The sequence below is a fragment of the Dermacentor albipictus genome, chromosome 1 (genome assembly GCF_038994185.2).
Source record: "Dermacentor albipictus isolate Rhodes 1998 colony chromosome 1, USDA_Dalb.pri_finalv2, whole genome shotgun sequence".
In the NCBI taxonomy this organism is placed as follows: Eukaryota; Metazoa; Arthropoda; class Arachnida; order Ixodida; family Ixodidae; genus Dermacentor; species Dermacentor albipictus.
The window spans coordinates 119,325,597-119,343,136 of NC_091821.1; the positions used below are offsets into that span (position 1 = coordinate 119,325,597).

Consider the following 17,540-nt stretch of genomic DNA (forward strand, 5'->3'; position numbering starts at 1 on the left):
CTCAGTCCTTACTCACCAATATATATACATTCATGTTTAATGGAGGTGTCTCGACGGGGATTTTGTCACAACGCATAGGTGCCAGAATCTCTGTGATTTGCGGTACTTCTCGTAACTTGTAATCAATTTTCCTTCTGTCTCAGCACGTGGTCGCGGCATAGATTAAGTGACTTCGGTACCTAGTACATACTACCTTACAGGCAGTCCTCTTGCTTGTGAATGACGTGGTGTCCTTGTGGCGGGAGCGTGTTTGATGTAATTTCAGTTTTGTCTCCAAATAAATGAATGAACGAAACCAGAATTTCTCGGAAAGCCATAGCAGCAATACTGGTAAAAAAAAGCTGAAGTGATGCAGCTTTTGTTGTATATCGAAAACCTACTTGCTCCCTTGCACAGCTCTCATGTCCTTTCTACGTGCGTGTCCGACTTGCGATGATCAAAGCAAGCACTTGGCTCCAGCGACGTACGCCCTCGGCTGTCGGCTCTCACAGACAGCATATATCTTAGCGCCCGTGCAGGCAGCGCATAGCAACGTATTCTAGGCGCAACGCCGTGGCAGGCGTAACAAACAACTGAAAAGCGCGCTTCGTAGAAAAAAGTTTACGGGTGCCGATTTCGATTTCTGTGCAAATGTGGTTGGCGAAACATCTGCCGTGCTGCTTTTCTGCAGCTTACGGGCGTAGCAGAATATCAAATGCGTCTTAGGTGGGGCCATGGTCTTGTGGCAAACATTTTATGCGCTGAATGGCGTGGGGTGAAGCATGCCGTCTTGCAGCGCTCTCAGCAAAGTATATCGCCAACGCTCGACCTCGCGACCTCGGATTCTCTCGTCTGCTTTTCGAACACTTTGGAGTTTCCTTCGAAGAAAGACTCTCGCAGTTGCCCGTGTTATGTATGCTCAACTTGTCAATGAAAAGCTCTCGTGTCGCGAATCGCGCGCGCACGCTCTAGTGCTTATTTGTGACATTTTGCACTACTACAGGGCAGCGTGCTCCAGTGCACGTGCGCGACTAGGTGTGTTGGCATGCGATTTTATTGGAAAAATTCTGGGAAGAAAAAGAAATTTCACACTCCAAACGTGCATATTATACGAAGAATTTTGAAGTTACGGAACCATGACCGTGATTGAAAACTTGGTCCATATCCACACATACACACACACAAAAAAGGAAACTCTTATAATGGAACTGTTCGCAAATATGAATTCCAGCCAATCCTGATGCTGTACATTAGCGAAGGCAGCCAACGAGTAGCGATAACGACTTCGGTACCAAAATACTTTATGAATTCTGCCTCTAGTATATAGATATCAGCTCTGAAGCGTTGAATTCCATATTATAACGCAACATCTAGAACTATTACACTTCCTGATTGACTGCCTTATTGTTAACTAATTTGAAAATTCGGTTCGAACACGAGGAGGATGAAGGCGACGGCGACTTATAAAGAATGACATTTTCATATCAATACTCGGGCAAGTGCAGAGCACAAAATAAGAACCACATAAAAGATAGATTTAAAAAAGATCTGCATCATCCCTCTTTCAGAGGAATCGGTCGAACACGAAAAGGAAAAGTGTCTTCACAGAAGCTGTTGCATGTTTGCTTCGTGAATTTACGGTGCGCTGTAGCGAAAGGGGGACGATTTGCGGGTCGGCGACCGTATTGCAGGTTTGCTTTTCACGTGGCGTCCCTGTTGGCGAGCGGCGTTCTGTTGAGGAGTCGCTTCGGCGAAGGCACGAGCATTTTGGTGCGGCTCCGGAGTGTCTTGGGAAGCCAATTGAATTGCGACGCGCTCAGCTTCTGGAATGCGAGTGGCAGAGCTCAGAGTGTGCGCGGCGAATGGGCAAAGGCGTCCTGCTTCACGCTGGCGTGTTTCTCGCCGGACCAAAGCGAGGTTAGCCCGTCGATGTCGTTGCCTTTCTGCGCCGCTTATCGCAGCAGTTTTCATAGTTAGTGCGAACGCAAGCGAAGCAGTAGGGTATCAGCCTAGCTGCTTTTGCTCGGCCAGTTTTTTAGTGTTTTTAATCACTACAATTTGCCCGTTACACTTTCAATATTAACTCTTCACTGCTGACGACCTCGGGATACCCAGCAGGCAAGTGATCAAATTTAAGCGCCTAAGCGGGCATGGTACCCGGAAACAGCTTCGAGGCGGGCCGCCGCCATCTGCTGCACCCCATGCAGCCATCATCAAAGACATGAGAAACGAGGAGACAGCGGGACCTTGCACGTCTCCGCAATGGGAAGAAGAAAATTCGAAAGAGACCGCGGCGAATACAAGCGGTGAATACAAGACTACTGGCAGATGATGTTGCCGAAGACATGGACCATATAAGTTCTATCGATACCGCGTACAAGGAACAAGACCAGCTGGAATTCCCGTCATCTTCGAGCCAACGTAAGCTGATTGAATGCTGTGGAAAGTAAACCCGAACCCGAGCCCGAGTATCATCAATCGTGTTGACGGCACAAGAAAAACTCCGCAATGATCGCCTTAATAAGGAGGGCAGCCTCATGGTGAGGCTCAGTAACGCAGCGTTTTGGGCGTGTTGGTATGACATGATGAGGCTTATAGCGCACGAAAGGACGAGGACACAGAAAGACGTGGTACACACATGCGCTACTTACAACAATGTTTAAATCGAGTAAGAGAGCCACATAAGTAGGCAACATCGGAAATCGTCACAAGTGCGCAATTTCTAAACCTCATCAATCTTTATGCAGTAAGGATAAATCTTTAGACGAAAGGGCGATTGGTGCTTTTGAGACGCAGTTATCCCCTAACCTATCAATCATTTCGTCTTCGATAATTTTGCGAGTTAACTGACCCCTGCTGCTGCCACCAATGGAGCAGTCTTCATATACTGGAATGTACGTAGTACGTTGATCATCACTTGCACTTACATTGGAAAGCCAAGATGTGTCTGCAGTGCCCACCAAGAAACTCTCCCCGCTTTTCGTTTAGTTATAGCGGTTTTCCTTTACACGCTCATTGAGGCGCCTTCCGCTTTTCACGCATAATTCTTACGACATGTTAGCACTATCAATGAAGTTGTGGTAATGCTTCTTATTGCACACTGGCTTTTCATGTAGGCCAGGCCTGCTTTGTCCGCGCAGACATTGCAATTTTGTCGGAGCGGAAAACACTACTGTGACATTCGCACGTTGTCCTGTTTTTTATTTTAAATAGCCGTGGATGTACGGGATGACCGCAACTTTCCTGAAATCGACTAGAGTCAAATTGGCCGAAGCCTTTCTAGAGAAATTAGAAGTCAGAAGACCCTCAGCAACGCACGTACTTGTCGGCGTTTCTGAAAGTCTTTTCGCTGTACCATGTCTTTCTGTGTCCTCGTACTTCTGTGCGCTATAAGCCTGATCATCTCATGGTGAGGATGTCGTCGCTCAACGCCGCTAATCGCCTGCTCACTGTCACTACGTTAGGAGGGATGGCCGTGCAAGCTCGCGTCCCGTCTTCGTACTCGGCCACTTATGAACGTATTCGAAGAGTCCTTGTTGAGCACTGTGACAAACATCTACAGGAATACCTTTCGAAACACGGCGTCCTGTGAGCTCGTAGGTAAGTTTCCGACATCCCTAACGAAGAACGAACCATTACAGAAGCACGTCAACAATCAATGATCATATAAATCGCCAAGAATTCTACCATGCCAAAATGTGTTTTACTTGGATTAAGCAGCTACCCTGTGACTGAGTACATAGGACCTGCAAGGCAATTTTACTAATGACAAAAGCATGATGATATTGCAAAATACTGCAAAGGTACTATGCACTGCAGGCTATGTGCTGGACCCTATTCAGACAAAGCTTGCGCTTCTCGGGCACAACCGCGATGCGCCTATTGCGGTAGACGTCATCTAGCGTCGTACGGACGATGTCCGAAGAAAAAGCAGCTACACTTGCACACGCAGTCGATCAAGTAGAAGGAAAACTCCCATCGGGCCGAAAGCCCCCAGCGAATCCAGAGCAGGTATATACGAGCCCCACGTCTCTCGATCGCAATGCGTCTCTTCGCGGAGTGACCGAAAACGAGCCTTGTCGATCCTGACACACCATAACGTGGACAAACCGCGAAAAAGACGCAGCGCGCTTCATTGTATTGACATACAGAGCCTGGTACATGGGCAGTGTTTCCCGACTCGAGACCGGCAGCAGCGTGCAGTCAGTTCTCCGACGTGGAGCTCACAAACAGCTAACGTACGAAATTGTCAAACTTCACCACGACGTCAAACAGAAATGCCACGAAACTATTTTCCAATGGCTACCTGGTCTTTGCGGTATCAGTGGACATGATCAAGCAGACAAAGCTGCCCGAGAGTCACATCAAGAACCACGCAGCGCCCCCATTCCTCTTTCCAGGACAGACTCTGCGAGGCAGCTTTGTGTCCTTGCACGCAAGCGCTCTTTACTGCAGTGGAACGCCCGAAATATAAGACGCACCAGGTTGCACGAACTTAAACCTTCGCTCCAGCTCCTACCTCCACCTGTGCTTCACCGACGTGAGGCATTGCCTCTATACCGGCTGTGGTCGAAAGTGGCTTTCACGTAGGCGTACACTACTTTGACTGGAAGGACCGACAGTGCTGCGTGCGACGTCTGCGTGTTACCTAAAAGACTGCACAATACTTAGGGGGCACGATCAGTGGCACGACGGACCAATTCAAATCATGATAGGCATCAAGGTGGGACCCTATTTGCTACATTGTTTAATGTTTTCTAACTGGGGTAGTGAGAAAAACAGCCGTCCCATATGAAGACTGTGGTTTCGTCTTGAACTCAACAACTGTGCCGACATTCACAAATATGTCCTTGCGTCAAAACTATTCCTAAGAGCCGGTGACAGCCAGTCGTGATGTCCGAGGTATTATGATTATATTCGAGAGAAAGAAATGTGATTATGATTTACGAATGAAAAGCTTTGACGATTCGGCCCCTGGTGATCTTCACATGATGAAATGTTAAATGCGTATTTTGCGGTGTGTGCCTTCGGACACACAACGCAAGTGTTTAGCTGTTACCAGTGAGCACAGTTTATCGCAGTGTAACGCACATTTCCAGACTAACAAAAATTCATCAGCCTCTTTGAAGCTCTGCGATGCATTTACCAAAGTGTGGAAAATTGTCTAGGTGGGCAACAACAAGGAAAACGCTTCATTAGCATACCTGTTCTTACGGCAGCTGAGAGATAGAGAGAGGGAAGAAAGGGAAAGGCAGGGAGGTTAACCAGATGGGAAGACCCGGTTTGCTACCCTACGCTGGGGAGAGAGGGGAGGGGAGATAAAGTGATAGCAAAGTAGAGATAAAGAAAGAAAGGAGCATAGACATACAATCACAGTCGGTCACTGCCACTGCATATCGTCACCGCACAGCACAGTAGCGCTTGAAGAACTCTAAACATCTGTAAAGGCTTGTCCAATTCTGTTGTCCTTAAAAACTGCAACAGTGCCCTTGTCCACCTCCGCTGCTATGACTTGTGATTTCGCCATTCTAAAATAAACGGCAGTTGAAATTTTGCAAGAGGGTATGCAGGCTAATATTTCGTTATCTTAAGTATACTTAAGGCATCGCAGGTTGTCAACTTGTTTTATAAATGAAAGAAATTTAAATAATTTCGCACTTAATACAAAATGATGCGTTTCCGCAAGGACTATTCGAATTCGTGGATAGTGTGTTGTAAAGCACTGCAAGGGCCGGGTCGGGTAAAGCAATTTTTGGCAACCCCAGGTAGGGCTCGAGCCTGAAGCTTTCGGGCCTGGGTCGTGCTCGGGCCCGTTCACTGACAAGATTATTCGCTATTTTGTCGACGATCCAATGGGCGCCGCCATGTTTGATCGCATGGTGACGCGTCCATGGCTTGCCTCCGTAGCCTCCGTATTTACTAACGATGCGCATGAGGCCGGTCCGGCTCAGAAAACCTTTGTTTCGACGGATATCGTAAACGGTGACTGGGTGGACGACACGAAGTTTTGGCCACAGGTTCAGAGGACATATGTGAGCGGTTTCGCAGCTCATTACGCGTTGTCAAAATAGCACGAGCAGCATATACCGTGCGCGTACTAAAAGCGGGCATAAAAATTTATTACAAGCTGTCAAAATGTTCCGCTTATGAATTAAATAGGAATCATTGAGTTTTGCTCTTCGTTATTTATTAAGAAAACACTTTGAAGCAGAGGCTTGTGCCCCTTCTGACTCAGTAATGTTCCTCGGTGCGGTTACTATCTGATCGTTTATTTTCTACCTAATCGCTTGCGGAAGGGGGCGGGGTGGCGCTCATTTGCGATAGGTTTCTTCTTGCTGCGCACAAAGGCTTCAAAGGTAGATGTTATGTACTTTTTAATAGCTCGTAGCAAAGACGTATTACGCTAGTTACTCGCTTACTTTTTAGGCCGTCACGACACGTTTACCTATGAATACTCGTTTGTACTCGGTGTAGTTGCCGTCACCCATGCTTCGGCACATTGATTCCAAGAGTACGCCCATTCACTGATTTCTTATACGTTGGCGACAGAGTGGGTGTAACTTCGCTCGTGAGTTGGGGTTGATGTGTGCAGATGACATGCGAGAAACGTACTGTGCCAGAAAGCGGCGCTGCTCCTTTTGTCGCTGTGTAGAACGAGCGGCACTCCCTCTTGCGGACGTTCAGCGGTTGCACTCCTTTCTATTGAGGTTAGCGATATGAAGCTGACGGATCAGTGAATTTTATAGCCTCGAGGAAGACCGCGCATTGCGAAGGGCTGACAACAGAGGCAGTCAAGTCCTTATGTAGCAGCAGCCCGTGAACATGGCTGCACATATTCACTCTATTCCTAAATATGCCAGTCCCTAAATTTGCCCAGACAACTACTCTACACGTCTTCCCTCTACCCTTTTACGTTTTCAAGCATCAATGGAGCACAGTGCGCTAGCAAACACCTAGTTGTATTTCCAACAGCGGTTCGCACAGCAGCCAGGCAGGAACGTAATTGTTTCCTATTCGTGAGCTTTCGCAGGGGCACCATGCGGCGCGCCACCGAAAGCGCCATCTTGTTCCTCTAGAGCAAACATGCTGTGGCAAAAGGGTCTGGGTCGGACTTTCGAACACGTGCGGGGGCTCTGCATAGGTCCTAAGTACTCTGCGCAAAGCTAATCTGACAAATTGGAAGAACTAGCTGTTAATTACGTTAGCAATTAAAATAAAAAGAGTTCTAAGTTATTTTTGTTCATTTCGTATTGTAAAGCTTTTTCTGAATATTTTTGTAGCTTTGTTGCTAAAACCCTCGCGAATCAAGTCGCCACTCTCACAAGCCAGGTTACCGGCCTAACAGCCCAGGTCAACAATTTCATAGCACACGCAAAGAACAATTATGTCACCAAGTCCTACCTCGACAGCCTTCTCAACACAACCGAGCAGGGTAGAAAGAAGGCTCGCACGAACAGTCGCAATGCCTCCCGCTCGATCTCACCCAACCATGATGCTGCCTGTGAAGCTGAAGATCCTCATGATGGCGACACTTAAAACCACAACAAAGAGCCCGCAAATTACTCTGCGCATCTGGCAATGGAACTGTCGATCCTTCCGTCCCCGGTATGCAAACCTACAAGAACTTGTCAAACTGGACTACCCTGATGTAATTGCCCTACAGGAAACCAATACCCACAACGTCCGACTTCAAGGATACATCGCTCATGCACAAACTCAACGCACAGCCATCCTTACCAAGAAAACTCTCACAACGCAGGAACACGAAATAGAAGACATCCCCATCGAGCACACCCTAGTGGAGATCATACCAGACAGAAAAACGCAGCAAAGTCTCTTTATCGCCAGCATATACAGCCCTCCTCGTGATCAACTTCCGGGATTCGACCACTTTGTCCGTGAACTTAGGAAACGCACGAAAGGCCATCAAGTTGTTATAATGGGAGATTTCAACGCCCCACATACAGCATGGGCTTATCCAAGCACCACGAAGAAGGGAGCGCGAGTGCACGACACTGCTCAACACCACAGGCTAACCCTCTGGAACGACCCATTGCAGGCCACGAGAGTCGGGAACAGTGTCTCCAGGGACACTAGCCCGGACCTTACGTTCACAGCGAACGTCCACTGGGACGAGTGGAGTCGACTCTCGGAGACGCTCGGAAGCGACCACCACATTATCCAACTTGACATCGCGCACAACCGGAAACCAAACAAGACTGGAGTTGCTCGACTAACAGACTGGAAGTCCTTCAGAGACAACCTCAGCGGCAACACAACAATTGACGACATCGACCATTGGCTCAAGGGCCTTCTCATCACCGCAGAAAACCACACCAAGACCATCCAGCTAAGCACCAACACCCCCGCAGTCGACCCGCATCTCCTTCATCTCTGGGAGGCCAAAAGAAGCCTCCTGAAGAGGTGGAAGAGACAAAAGCTCAATAGAAAACTTAAGCAACGAATCGCCCTTCTCACCATACAGGCCCAAGATTACGCGGAGCAACTTAGCAGGCAAAATTGGCACGCCTTTTGTGACAGCATACAAGGGACACTCAGCACCAAGAAAACCTGGCATCTCCTACGCGCTCTCTTAGCTACCGATCGCACCAAAACGCAACAGAGGCAAGATCTACACAGACTGATCCACAATCATGCTGGATCGGAGAATGATCTCCTTCGTGAGCTTCAGCAAAAACTTAGCACCGACAAGCCCACTTCATCAGCCACCCGAAAGGCGTACGGCGGTACACCAAACCCAGATCTCGATCGACCATTCACCCAGGCAGAGCTCCACGCAGCATTAGCCAAACTCACTAGAAACACCAGTCCCGGCAAGGACAGAATAACTAATAAGCTCTTACGCAACCTCCCGCAATCTGCCACTACAGCACTGCTACAGTACTACAACGACTGCTGGGAAAAGGGGGACCTACCAGCAGCCTGGAAGCATTCGGAGGTCACCATGATCCCCAAACCCAACAAACCTCTTCGCATCGAAAACCTACGTCCCATTTCCCTCACATCTTGCGTGGGCAAACTCCTCGAGCACATGGTGCACGACCGGTTAACAACATACCTCGAGGACAACGGACACTTGCCGCACACCATGTTCGGATTCCGGCAGCATCTGTCCACGCAGGACGTACTCCTGCTCCTCAAAGAAGACTTGCTTGATTACCTCGATCACAGACGCAAATCATCAATCCTGGCAATCGACGTAAAGGGCGCATTCGACAACGTGAGCCACGAAGCCATTCTCCGCAACCTCGAAGATACAGGCTGCGGAGCCCGGATCTATAACTATATCAGCAGCTTTTTGACGCACCGAACAGCAACAGTAGGCGTCTGCAACCTCCGCAGCGATAAATTTCGGCTACCCAACAAAGGAACCCCACAAGGATCAGTTATTTCACCCCTCCTTTTCAATATCGCAATGATCAAGCTACCGAAACAACTGAACGCCATCCCAAACCTATGCCATGCCCTTTACGCCGACGACGTCACACTCTGGACCAAAGCACCTACTACTGGACAACAAGAACGCAATCTACAAGAAGCCGTAGATATTATCGAAAGATACCTCGGAGACTGCGGTCTCCAATGCGCACCTGAAAAGTCGGAGCTTCTTGTCCTGAGAGCACGGACACGAGGAAGACCACCTAACTATATCGAACCCGATCCCAGCGTCTCGCTCAACGGAACCAAGATCCCTACAGTCGACTCTCTTCGCGTACTCGGACTTCACATCCACAAGGACGGATCAGGGGCGGCCACTCTCCCGCGTCTCCAACGCACACTGTCACAAGTTACGCACCTCGTAAAGAGGATCACAAACCAAAGAAGCGGACTCAAGGAGCACGACACGCTTAGCATAATTCAAGCTCTCCTAACTAGCCGTATCACCTACGGAACTCCCTACTTGAAGCTCAAGCCGGCAGAAATCAAAAAACTCAATGTCGTCATTCGAAAGGCAATCAAAGTAGCCTTGACGCTGCCACCCATGGCATCAACGGAGAAACTCCTCCGGCTCGGCGTCCACAATACATGGGAAGAGCTTGTCGAGGCTCATAAGATCAGCCAACTAGAGCGGCTCAAGCTCACACCTACCGGACGTGCAGTTTTGCGCTACCTCAACTACAGTGAAAGCTACATTGCAGACACAGACCAGAAAGCAAGAATCCCACCTGCAGTCCGGGACTGCATCAGCGTTGCAAGTATACCGCGCAATATGCATCCAAATTATCATAAGGAGCGTCGCCAAAGCAGAATCCGCGCACTCAGCAGGAAATACGGGAGAGACCCTCATACGAGGTACACCGATGCTGCCCGGTATATTAAACGGAACGCCTTTGCCCTAAGCGTCACGGATCACCAAGGCAAAGAACTTGCAGCTGTCACCATCCGAGCAAGAGCCCCTGAGACTGCAGAGGAAACGGCAATTGCTCTAGCAATAACAACTTGCCCTGAAGTAGCAATAATACTAACAGACTCCCAAGCAGCAGCTCGCAACTATCAAAAAGGCCGCGTATCAGAAACAGCGCTCAAGATACTAAAAAATCACATCGCACGCGCCCCGCTCCCCGACACCTACATCGACTGGGTTCCAGGCCATCAGGGCATGACAGGAAATGAGGCGGCATACGCCGCTGCCCGCGAGCATACCAGCCGGGCTTTCCTGCAATCCCACACTAGGCCGGCCACCAACGTTGATGACATCGCCCTAAAGTACTCGGAGCTTCTGCAACACCACCGACTCAGCAGAAGAACGTACGCTTTGCCACACAAGAATCTAAGCAAGGAGGAAGAAGTCATCCTGCGCCGCCTACAGACCAACACCTACGTGCACGGAATAATCATGCACAGACTGTATCCTACGCAGTACTCGTACATATGCCCCCATTGCGACGTTCCAGACACCCTGCAACACATGGTCCAGGATTGCCCACTGCGTGGCACACCCACAGACCTACCTCACAAGCTCCACAAGACGACTCCAAAGAAAGCCGCCCCATAGAAGCACAAGAAGAGCGCCCCAAATCACCGCAGATCCATACCATAACCGAAACGTGGGAGGCCAAGCTTTCCTCCGATGACCTGGACGACCAACGCAGTCTCGTCGCCCGGGCCAAAGAGGCAGCCCAAGCCAGAGGGTTCTTGGAATAAGGAATCCTCCCACCTAGGGTGAACCGGGTTCTGACTCGGTTTACCGTTTCGGAAAATAAAAGTTTAGTTCTCTCTCTCTCTCTTGTTGCTAAAATCTTTGTTCTGGCTAAAAAAGATATTACGAAACGCTCTTAATGCGGTCTGGTTTTTACTGCATTTTGCGATTGCGCTGTTTCACCGCTCTCGATAAGGTTATTTTTATTCCAAATGCGCCATATTGCCGCTTTTTAATGGTAAGCATTTTTAGGCGGCTTAACCAGAAAATCTGTCGGTTGGTCTGTCAATCCGTAACGCGTATATACCACGGTGTGTTCCATAAAGAAAGACATTAAATTCGAAAAAGAGAACGTTGTCGGTGGTGATTTCCTAAACTACGAACCTACACTCAGAAGCTGAGTGTTTTTACCCAATGGGCTAATCACCCACGTTTGCAGAAGGTCATTACATCTGAACCATATGAATATGTTGTACCGGCGGTACAAAACAGATGTCAAAGGACAACTGTTGCTATGAAGCCTTTATTGAAAAATTTGGTGATGATGGAATAAGATCCATCTCTACAACCACATGTAGAGCTTACTTAGAGCCTTGTAGACATCAGGAAAGTTCCGGTTCTGATAAAATTTGACGCAAAACACGCCACATCCGCGATGAATTTTGGTGGTTGAGGGATGCGCCATCCGTTGAGGCGTTCCTTGAGCGACTGAATTGCCATCGCTTTCCAAGGGCTCATGCACTTCGAGTGATGCAATTGAGACAGACAAGCAGTAAATCAGTCGGTAAGGATATGAAGGAGTGATGAGAGGTTATATGGGTCTCATCACTGTTGTTAATGGTTCGAGGTGTATGAACAAGGTTCTAAAGCGCGATAAGGGCTCGTAATGGTCGGATCAATTCTGATAAGGTTAAGCACTGATCAGATTCATGTGGACCGATAAGAGTTCATAAGGGCAGATCATGTCCGACAAGGTTGATAAGGACAGATAAGGGTGGATAAAGATCGGATCGATTGCAGGAAGCTAGATAATGACAGATCCGGGTTCTTGAGGGTCGGATCGAGTCCCTTAAGGTTGGCAATAGCCGTTAAGGGTAGATAATTGCTTATACTGCTCGCATCAAGTTTGATAAGATTGATAATGGTACCGGGCTTCGTGGAGATAAGCAAGTGACCAACTCTGACACCTACTTACACAGCTCCTGTGAATTTTCCGCGTTTTTTTTATTTATATTACTACATTCACCTTTGTTATTTGGTCCCCGCTGTAGGCATATATAGCTTCCGCCTTTACAATATTCGCAGTGTTCTTAACGCGCCTTAAATCTATGCTTGAGGATTGTTTCGTCTTGGGCTTAGATGTGGTGGTATGGCAGTGCATTTGCCACTAGATTTTTTCGTGCGCAAGTTATAATATATGCGTTTGAACATTGAGCTGCTTTTTGCATCTAATAAATTTCAAGGTTTTTCCTGCAGTGAGAACTATCTACAATGGACATTTTATTGTTGTCGCGTCACCACGCCATCGTGCTGTCACGGTATCGATGCACATGCCTACCCAGGCATGGAGGGTTGAGTTTAGCCGCAAGAGCGTAGAAACAAATTCACCCCCATGCAGGGTATGAGACCAGGTGAGCTAGTTCTCCATCGTGTTACACGCTGTGCAACAAATTGAATCAACCTCGCGCTCAGCTTATCAGCACTGCCGTGGCCATGGCAGTGCTCTGCCTTCTACTGCTGCTATGAGCGTTGTGCGCACACACATTAGCGTTCAAAATAAAGTGTTGTGCGCTTACCACACCCGGGTGCATACACAGGTCTTGGCGGAAATAACAGTAAATGAGAAGCTTAATCGAGCGCTCCCAAATGCCAAAAGCTTTCCCAGTTTTCCGTCTGTCTGATCTCGAGCACTATCGAGGTGCGACGGCAGTAATGATGTTACCAACATTCCTCCCGCTACACTGTAGTGACATGCCAGGTATCTGTGAGGGCGCTGTTCCTGCTGCGCAGCAGCAATAGTCTCGCGTGCTCGTAGTGCAATGACGCCTCCACGTATTGTTAGAACAGCATGAGAGGGCTAGAGCGCAATGTTAAACCTCGTTCTCTCTGTCAAGGCTTCTCCTTCTGGCGAAGGTGGGGCATATTTTACTAGTGTGCATAATTCTTGGGGTTCACAACATAAAAAGTATACAAGAGTTCTGTACGATTGTTCTCTCGCCCTTCTCACGTTAGCTCTACGCGCCCTTCGCAGAAAAAAGTTGTTCGCTGTGTTTTATTACAGTTTAAATTTGAGCTTGTTACATGGGGGAGGGGGGGGGGGGGTTACATATGGAGAAAGGTATACAGAAAGAGGTCCCTTTGTGTGCACACTGCAATGGGAGATCTTGTTAAAATATGCATAAATATAATACAAAATAACAGAAGCAATTGCGAAATGCAGGAATGCAATACAAGAAAACAGAATCAATTGGGAAATACAAGCAAACAGTACATACAAATACCGCGAGTTGGTAAAAATAGGAAGTAACGAACAGAACTAATCAATAGTGAATAACATGTGCAAATAAGTTAGTAAATAAGCGAAAGCATAACGAAGTGTCACATATGCAATCAATAGAAATTAACACTAATAAATTACACGACATGAAATAACTGACAAAACATAAATAAGAATACACGAAATGCACTGGAGAGGATAAAGAAGTAATGACAGCGATCGTCATACAGATAAACTGCTCATGTACAGGCTAACTGAATGTTTGAAAATGATGAGCACGAGGATTTAGCCTCCAAGCGTAGACTACGACATACTTTGATGGCAGCGAAGCTTACGGTATTTTTTCCGTAGTTAGTGCGAGCCCTAGGCAGTAAAATATTATTATTGGGGACAAATATTATTAGAGTATCATTAGATTCAGTCGTAAATTTGTTTCCTATAATATAAAGAAGACTTGGATTACGCACGATGCGGTAGGCCATAATGAAAAAATTAAAGAAAATAATATTTGAAATAAGAAGGATATTTAATAAGGAAAATAGTGTAGCTGATCGAGCGTGATATGTGCTCTTGGTTAGAATACGCAGGGACTGTTTTTGGATATGTTCTAGCAGGCGTATGTAAGTTTTCTATGTAAGGCCCCATGACTCGATATAATAGGTCAAATGACTATGAATCAACGCAAAATAGGGAGAAGGTAGTGTAGGGAGCGCGAAATATTGACGAGCACTGAGAAGAGCACGAATGCCGTAGGGGGTTTTCATTTTTATTTGATTAACGTGCGCATTAAAGTTTAAAAACAACATGCAGTTTGAAGTTTACAGCTTAACAAAACAGCATGCCGTTTTATTGGAATGTCTTTGAATAGACCGCCGAGAAAGTGACGTATTAACGCATGTATAGACTAAGTTCCTCTTGTGGGCCCGGGCTGGGCCCGTTATTATAGTCACAGGTATTGTTGACTGGGTGAGTTGGTGCATCACATTCGTGTCTTGCTTTAGCGCAACTCAGTTTGAGTTGCCAATATAATGTGCATTGGGGTCATGGAATAAAACGAGCTGGAAGTTAGTGCTCATTTTATCACCTGTCTCTATTCCTTCATACTCGAACTGAGTTGCACTACAGCAAGACAATAATAGAAACAGACACGGGCAGGGCCTGGTCATGCAGACCCGGGTCCGAGTCGGGCCCGGGTTTTATACAGTGATGCCATAAAATCTAACCCGTGCAGTGCTCCAGTGTTGGAGGATTTTTAATTTTTTATCGTTTTTAATTGCGATAGCCATTACAGGGACACTCAAGGTGCAAAACCGCCGTTGGTGCCGCTACCACGGCTGTTGTACTGCCCCGGTAGACAGCGCATGCGCGGCTCATGCACGGAAGATTGGAGGCCCTGTAGAGACGTGGAGTGCGCTTGGCTGCAACAACAGCGAAGCGAAGTCAATGCCCGTCAACGCTACGGTGAATCGCCTCCGTGGTGAAGCCAGTGGAACGTTCTGGCTTCTGCTGCTGGCATGAGCGTTGTACGCACGTCACTATGGGCACACTAGCCTTTCTCCTGAGCTGCAGTGTGTGCAGTGCTCTGAGTCGAACGGACAGTAAACGTCAAGCTAAGATTACCTGATTTCCGCCGTGGTTGCTTAGTGGCTATGGTTTTGGGCTGCTGAGCACGAGGTCGTGGGATCGAATCCCGGCTACGGCGGCCACATTTAGATGGGGGTGCAATGCGAAAACAACCTTTAGACACTTAGATTAAGGTCCGCGCTAAAGAACCTCAAGTGGCCCAAACTCATGGAGTCTCCCATTAAGGCATGCTTCATAATCAGAACGTGGTTTTGGAATGTTAAACCCGATAACTTAATTTTTTTAACACAGTCCAATGTTTCTTTGGGCGCTAAATAACGCCGACTGTTGTTCGTCGGTTTCATCTCGTCCACCATGGAGGACGACACCTGCAACGCCATTGGCGACATTCTTTAGCTAGGCCGCCGTTCCCACTGCCAAGCAGCAGTTGCCTTGCGTGCTGCGTCGAGCGAAAATGACGCACCTGCATATATATAGTTAGAACGCGGTCGAAGTTGACGCGCAACGCTAAATCTTGCGCTCGCCCTTTGGGCGAAATTGCTATTTTTTTTTCTTCACGCTAGTAGGTGTACTAGATGCACTCAGCCTATTGTTCTTTAGATAACTATAGACTTAAGCTGATTGAACTATTTCATCATCATCTTTCCGTTTCTGCTTCTACCTGTGCCTTTGTGCAACAGCTTGGATTGGCGGACCAGATTCCGCCTTCTCCAGCCGACCTCGCCTGCTTTTTTTTCCTTTAGGCTTTCTTCTTTCTCAGTTCACTTCGCTATCTTTGCCCAATTAACAAAGCCTGACCCTCTCCCATCGCTTACCCGCTCATTTTTTTTCTGTTGCCCTGGGCATTTTCCAGACAAACCAAAGGTGCAGTTGACATTGGGCAGCCATCCGAGGCAGTGGAATATCGTCGAAGGGCATGACCTGTACTTGGAGTGCCGCGTTGACGCAAACCCCAGAATTGGAGACGTCGTGTGGCGCCTCGACGGCAAGGATTTGTCTCCGGGCCGGCACGTCATCATGAGCAACCAGTCGCTGGTGCTACAGCGCGTTCATCGTGACAGCTCCGGCTCCTACACTTGCGTGGCTTCCAACAGGATCGGTGAAACGGAAAGCAAGCCGCTCAAGATCACCGTCAAACGTAAGTGCTACGGCGAATTTGTGCAGTCAGTGTAAAAGGAGAGCTGACATGATTCGATATTTTGTTTACTTTATTATCCTAAATAACGAACTGGAAACACATCCTAAATCTAATTTTAATTTGCCATTTTAATAATAGTTAGAGAGAAAAAAAGTTTACTGATCGAAACAGTGTCCCGAACGAGGCCCGGCATCACCCAAAGGTGGGAAGGCTGCTTAGTCCAGGAACCCTCACTCTTCGACTACCCTCCTGGCCCTGGCGACGAGTTTTCATTGTCGTTTAATTGCTGCGGCTCAACTTACCACAGCTCGGAGACGATGAATTTGCATTTTCGTGGCGGCTTGCTGGTTGACTCCTCCATTCGCATCCTACATTTTGCGAAAACCTGAATCTACATCGCAACAAGATTGGTGCCACAGGAAAACATATTGTGCTAATTGTCTATCGCCTTTACGTAATCGGTCTCGTAGGCTCTCGGCCAGTCACATTCGTCTCGTTTCACACTGCACATTACCGTTGATACTGTACTCAGACTGCGTAAATACACTGCCTTTAACCTATGGTAAAACACAGACCGGGGATACTGTAATAGTCACCACCTCTGCTTCCATAGCTATGTGGTGGCGCCATCTGCAGTTCCTCCTGTATTCCCGCGCACGCATAAACATCAATTGCTGTTGCGCCTGAGTGCACAGGCGTGCCTCCGGTCAAAGCGTGGCTCTGTGGACGCTCTAGATAAGCGGTGTCGGTACCGCCTCAACATTGGAGACCCTACATTTGACATGGTGTCAGAAGTGGTCGGTTTCACGCCTTCGCTTGCCTTCGTTTACCGAATGCGAAGCAGAATGGCCAATGAGTAACAGGCGTCAGATTCGAAGTGGCTTGGAACCTTACCACGACCACCCGACGCGTTCGAGTTCAACAATGTTGCATCCTGTCCAACGTGGAAAACCGGTTAAAAGGTTGCGCAGCAGTCTGTGCAGTTTGCAACGCTTTTGCGGAAGTCCTAGTACGCTCACTTTTATGTTTTATATGGACCCTGAAATCGTCCCCTGCTTGAAACCTTCTCAAATTCCACGGACGAAGTGTTGTTTTACGAGGCTGTCGTAAAGCGTTTCAACGAGCCCTTTGTCCACTCAGTCGAGGAAGTTTATGAATTTTGGCGGTTTCACAAACACACT

At 47.8% G+C, this 17,540-nt stretch overlaps 1 protein-coding gene across 1 annotated transcript in view; it reads left to right on the plus strand.

The window, feature by feature from the left end:
* LOC135907844 (synaptogenesis protein syg-2-like) overlaps positions 1 to 17,540 on the plus strand; it is a 572,210-nt gene that overhangs the window by 530,540 nt on the left and 24,130 nt on the right. Inside the window, exon 6 of the mRNA XM_070536562.1 lies at positions 16,075 to 16,359. Coding sequence (XP_070392663.1) covers positions 16,075 to 16,359 — 285 coding nt within the window. The remainder of the gene's footprint in view (positions 1 to 16,074; positions 16,360 to 17,540) is intronic.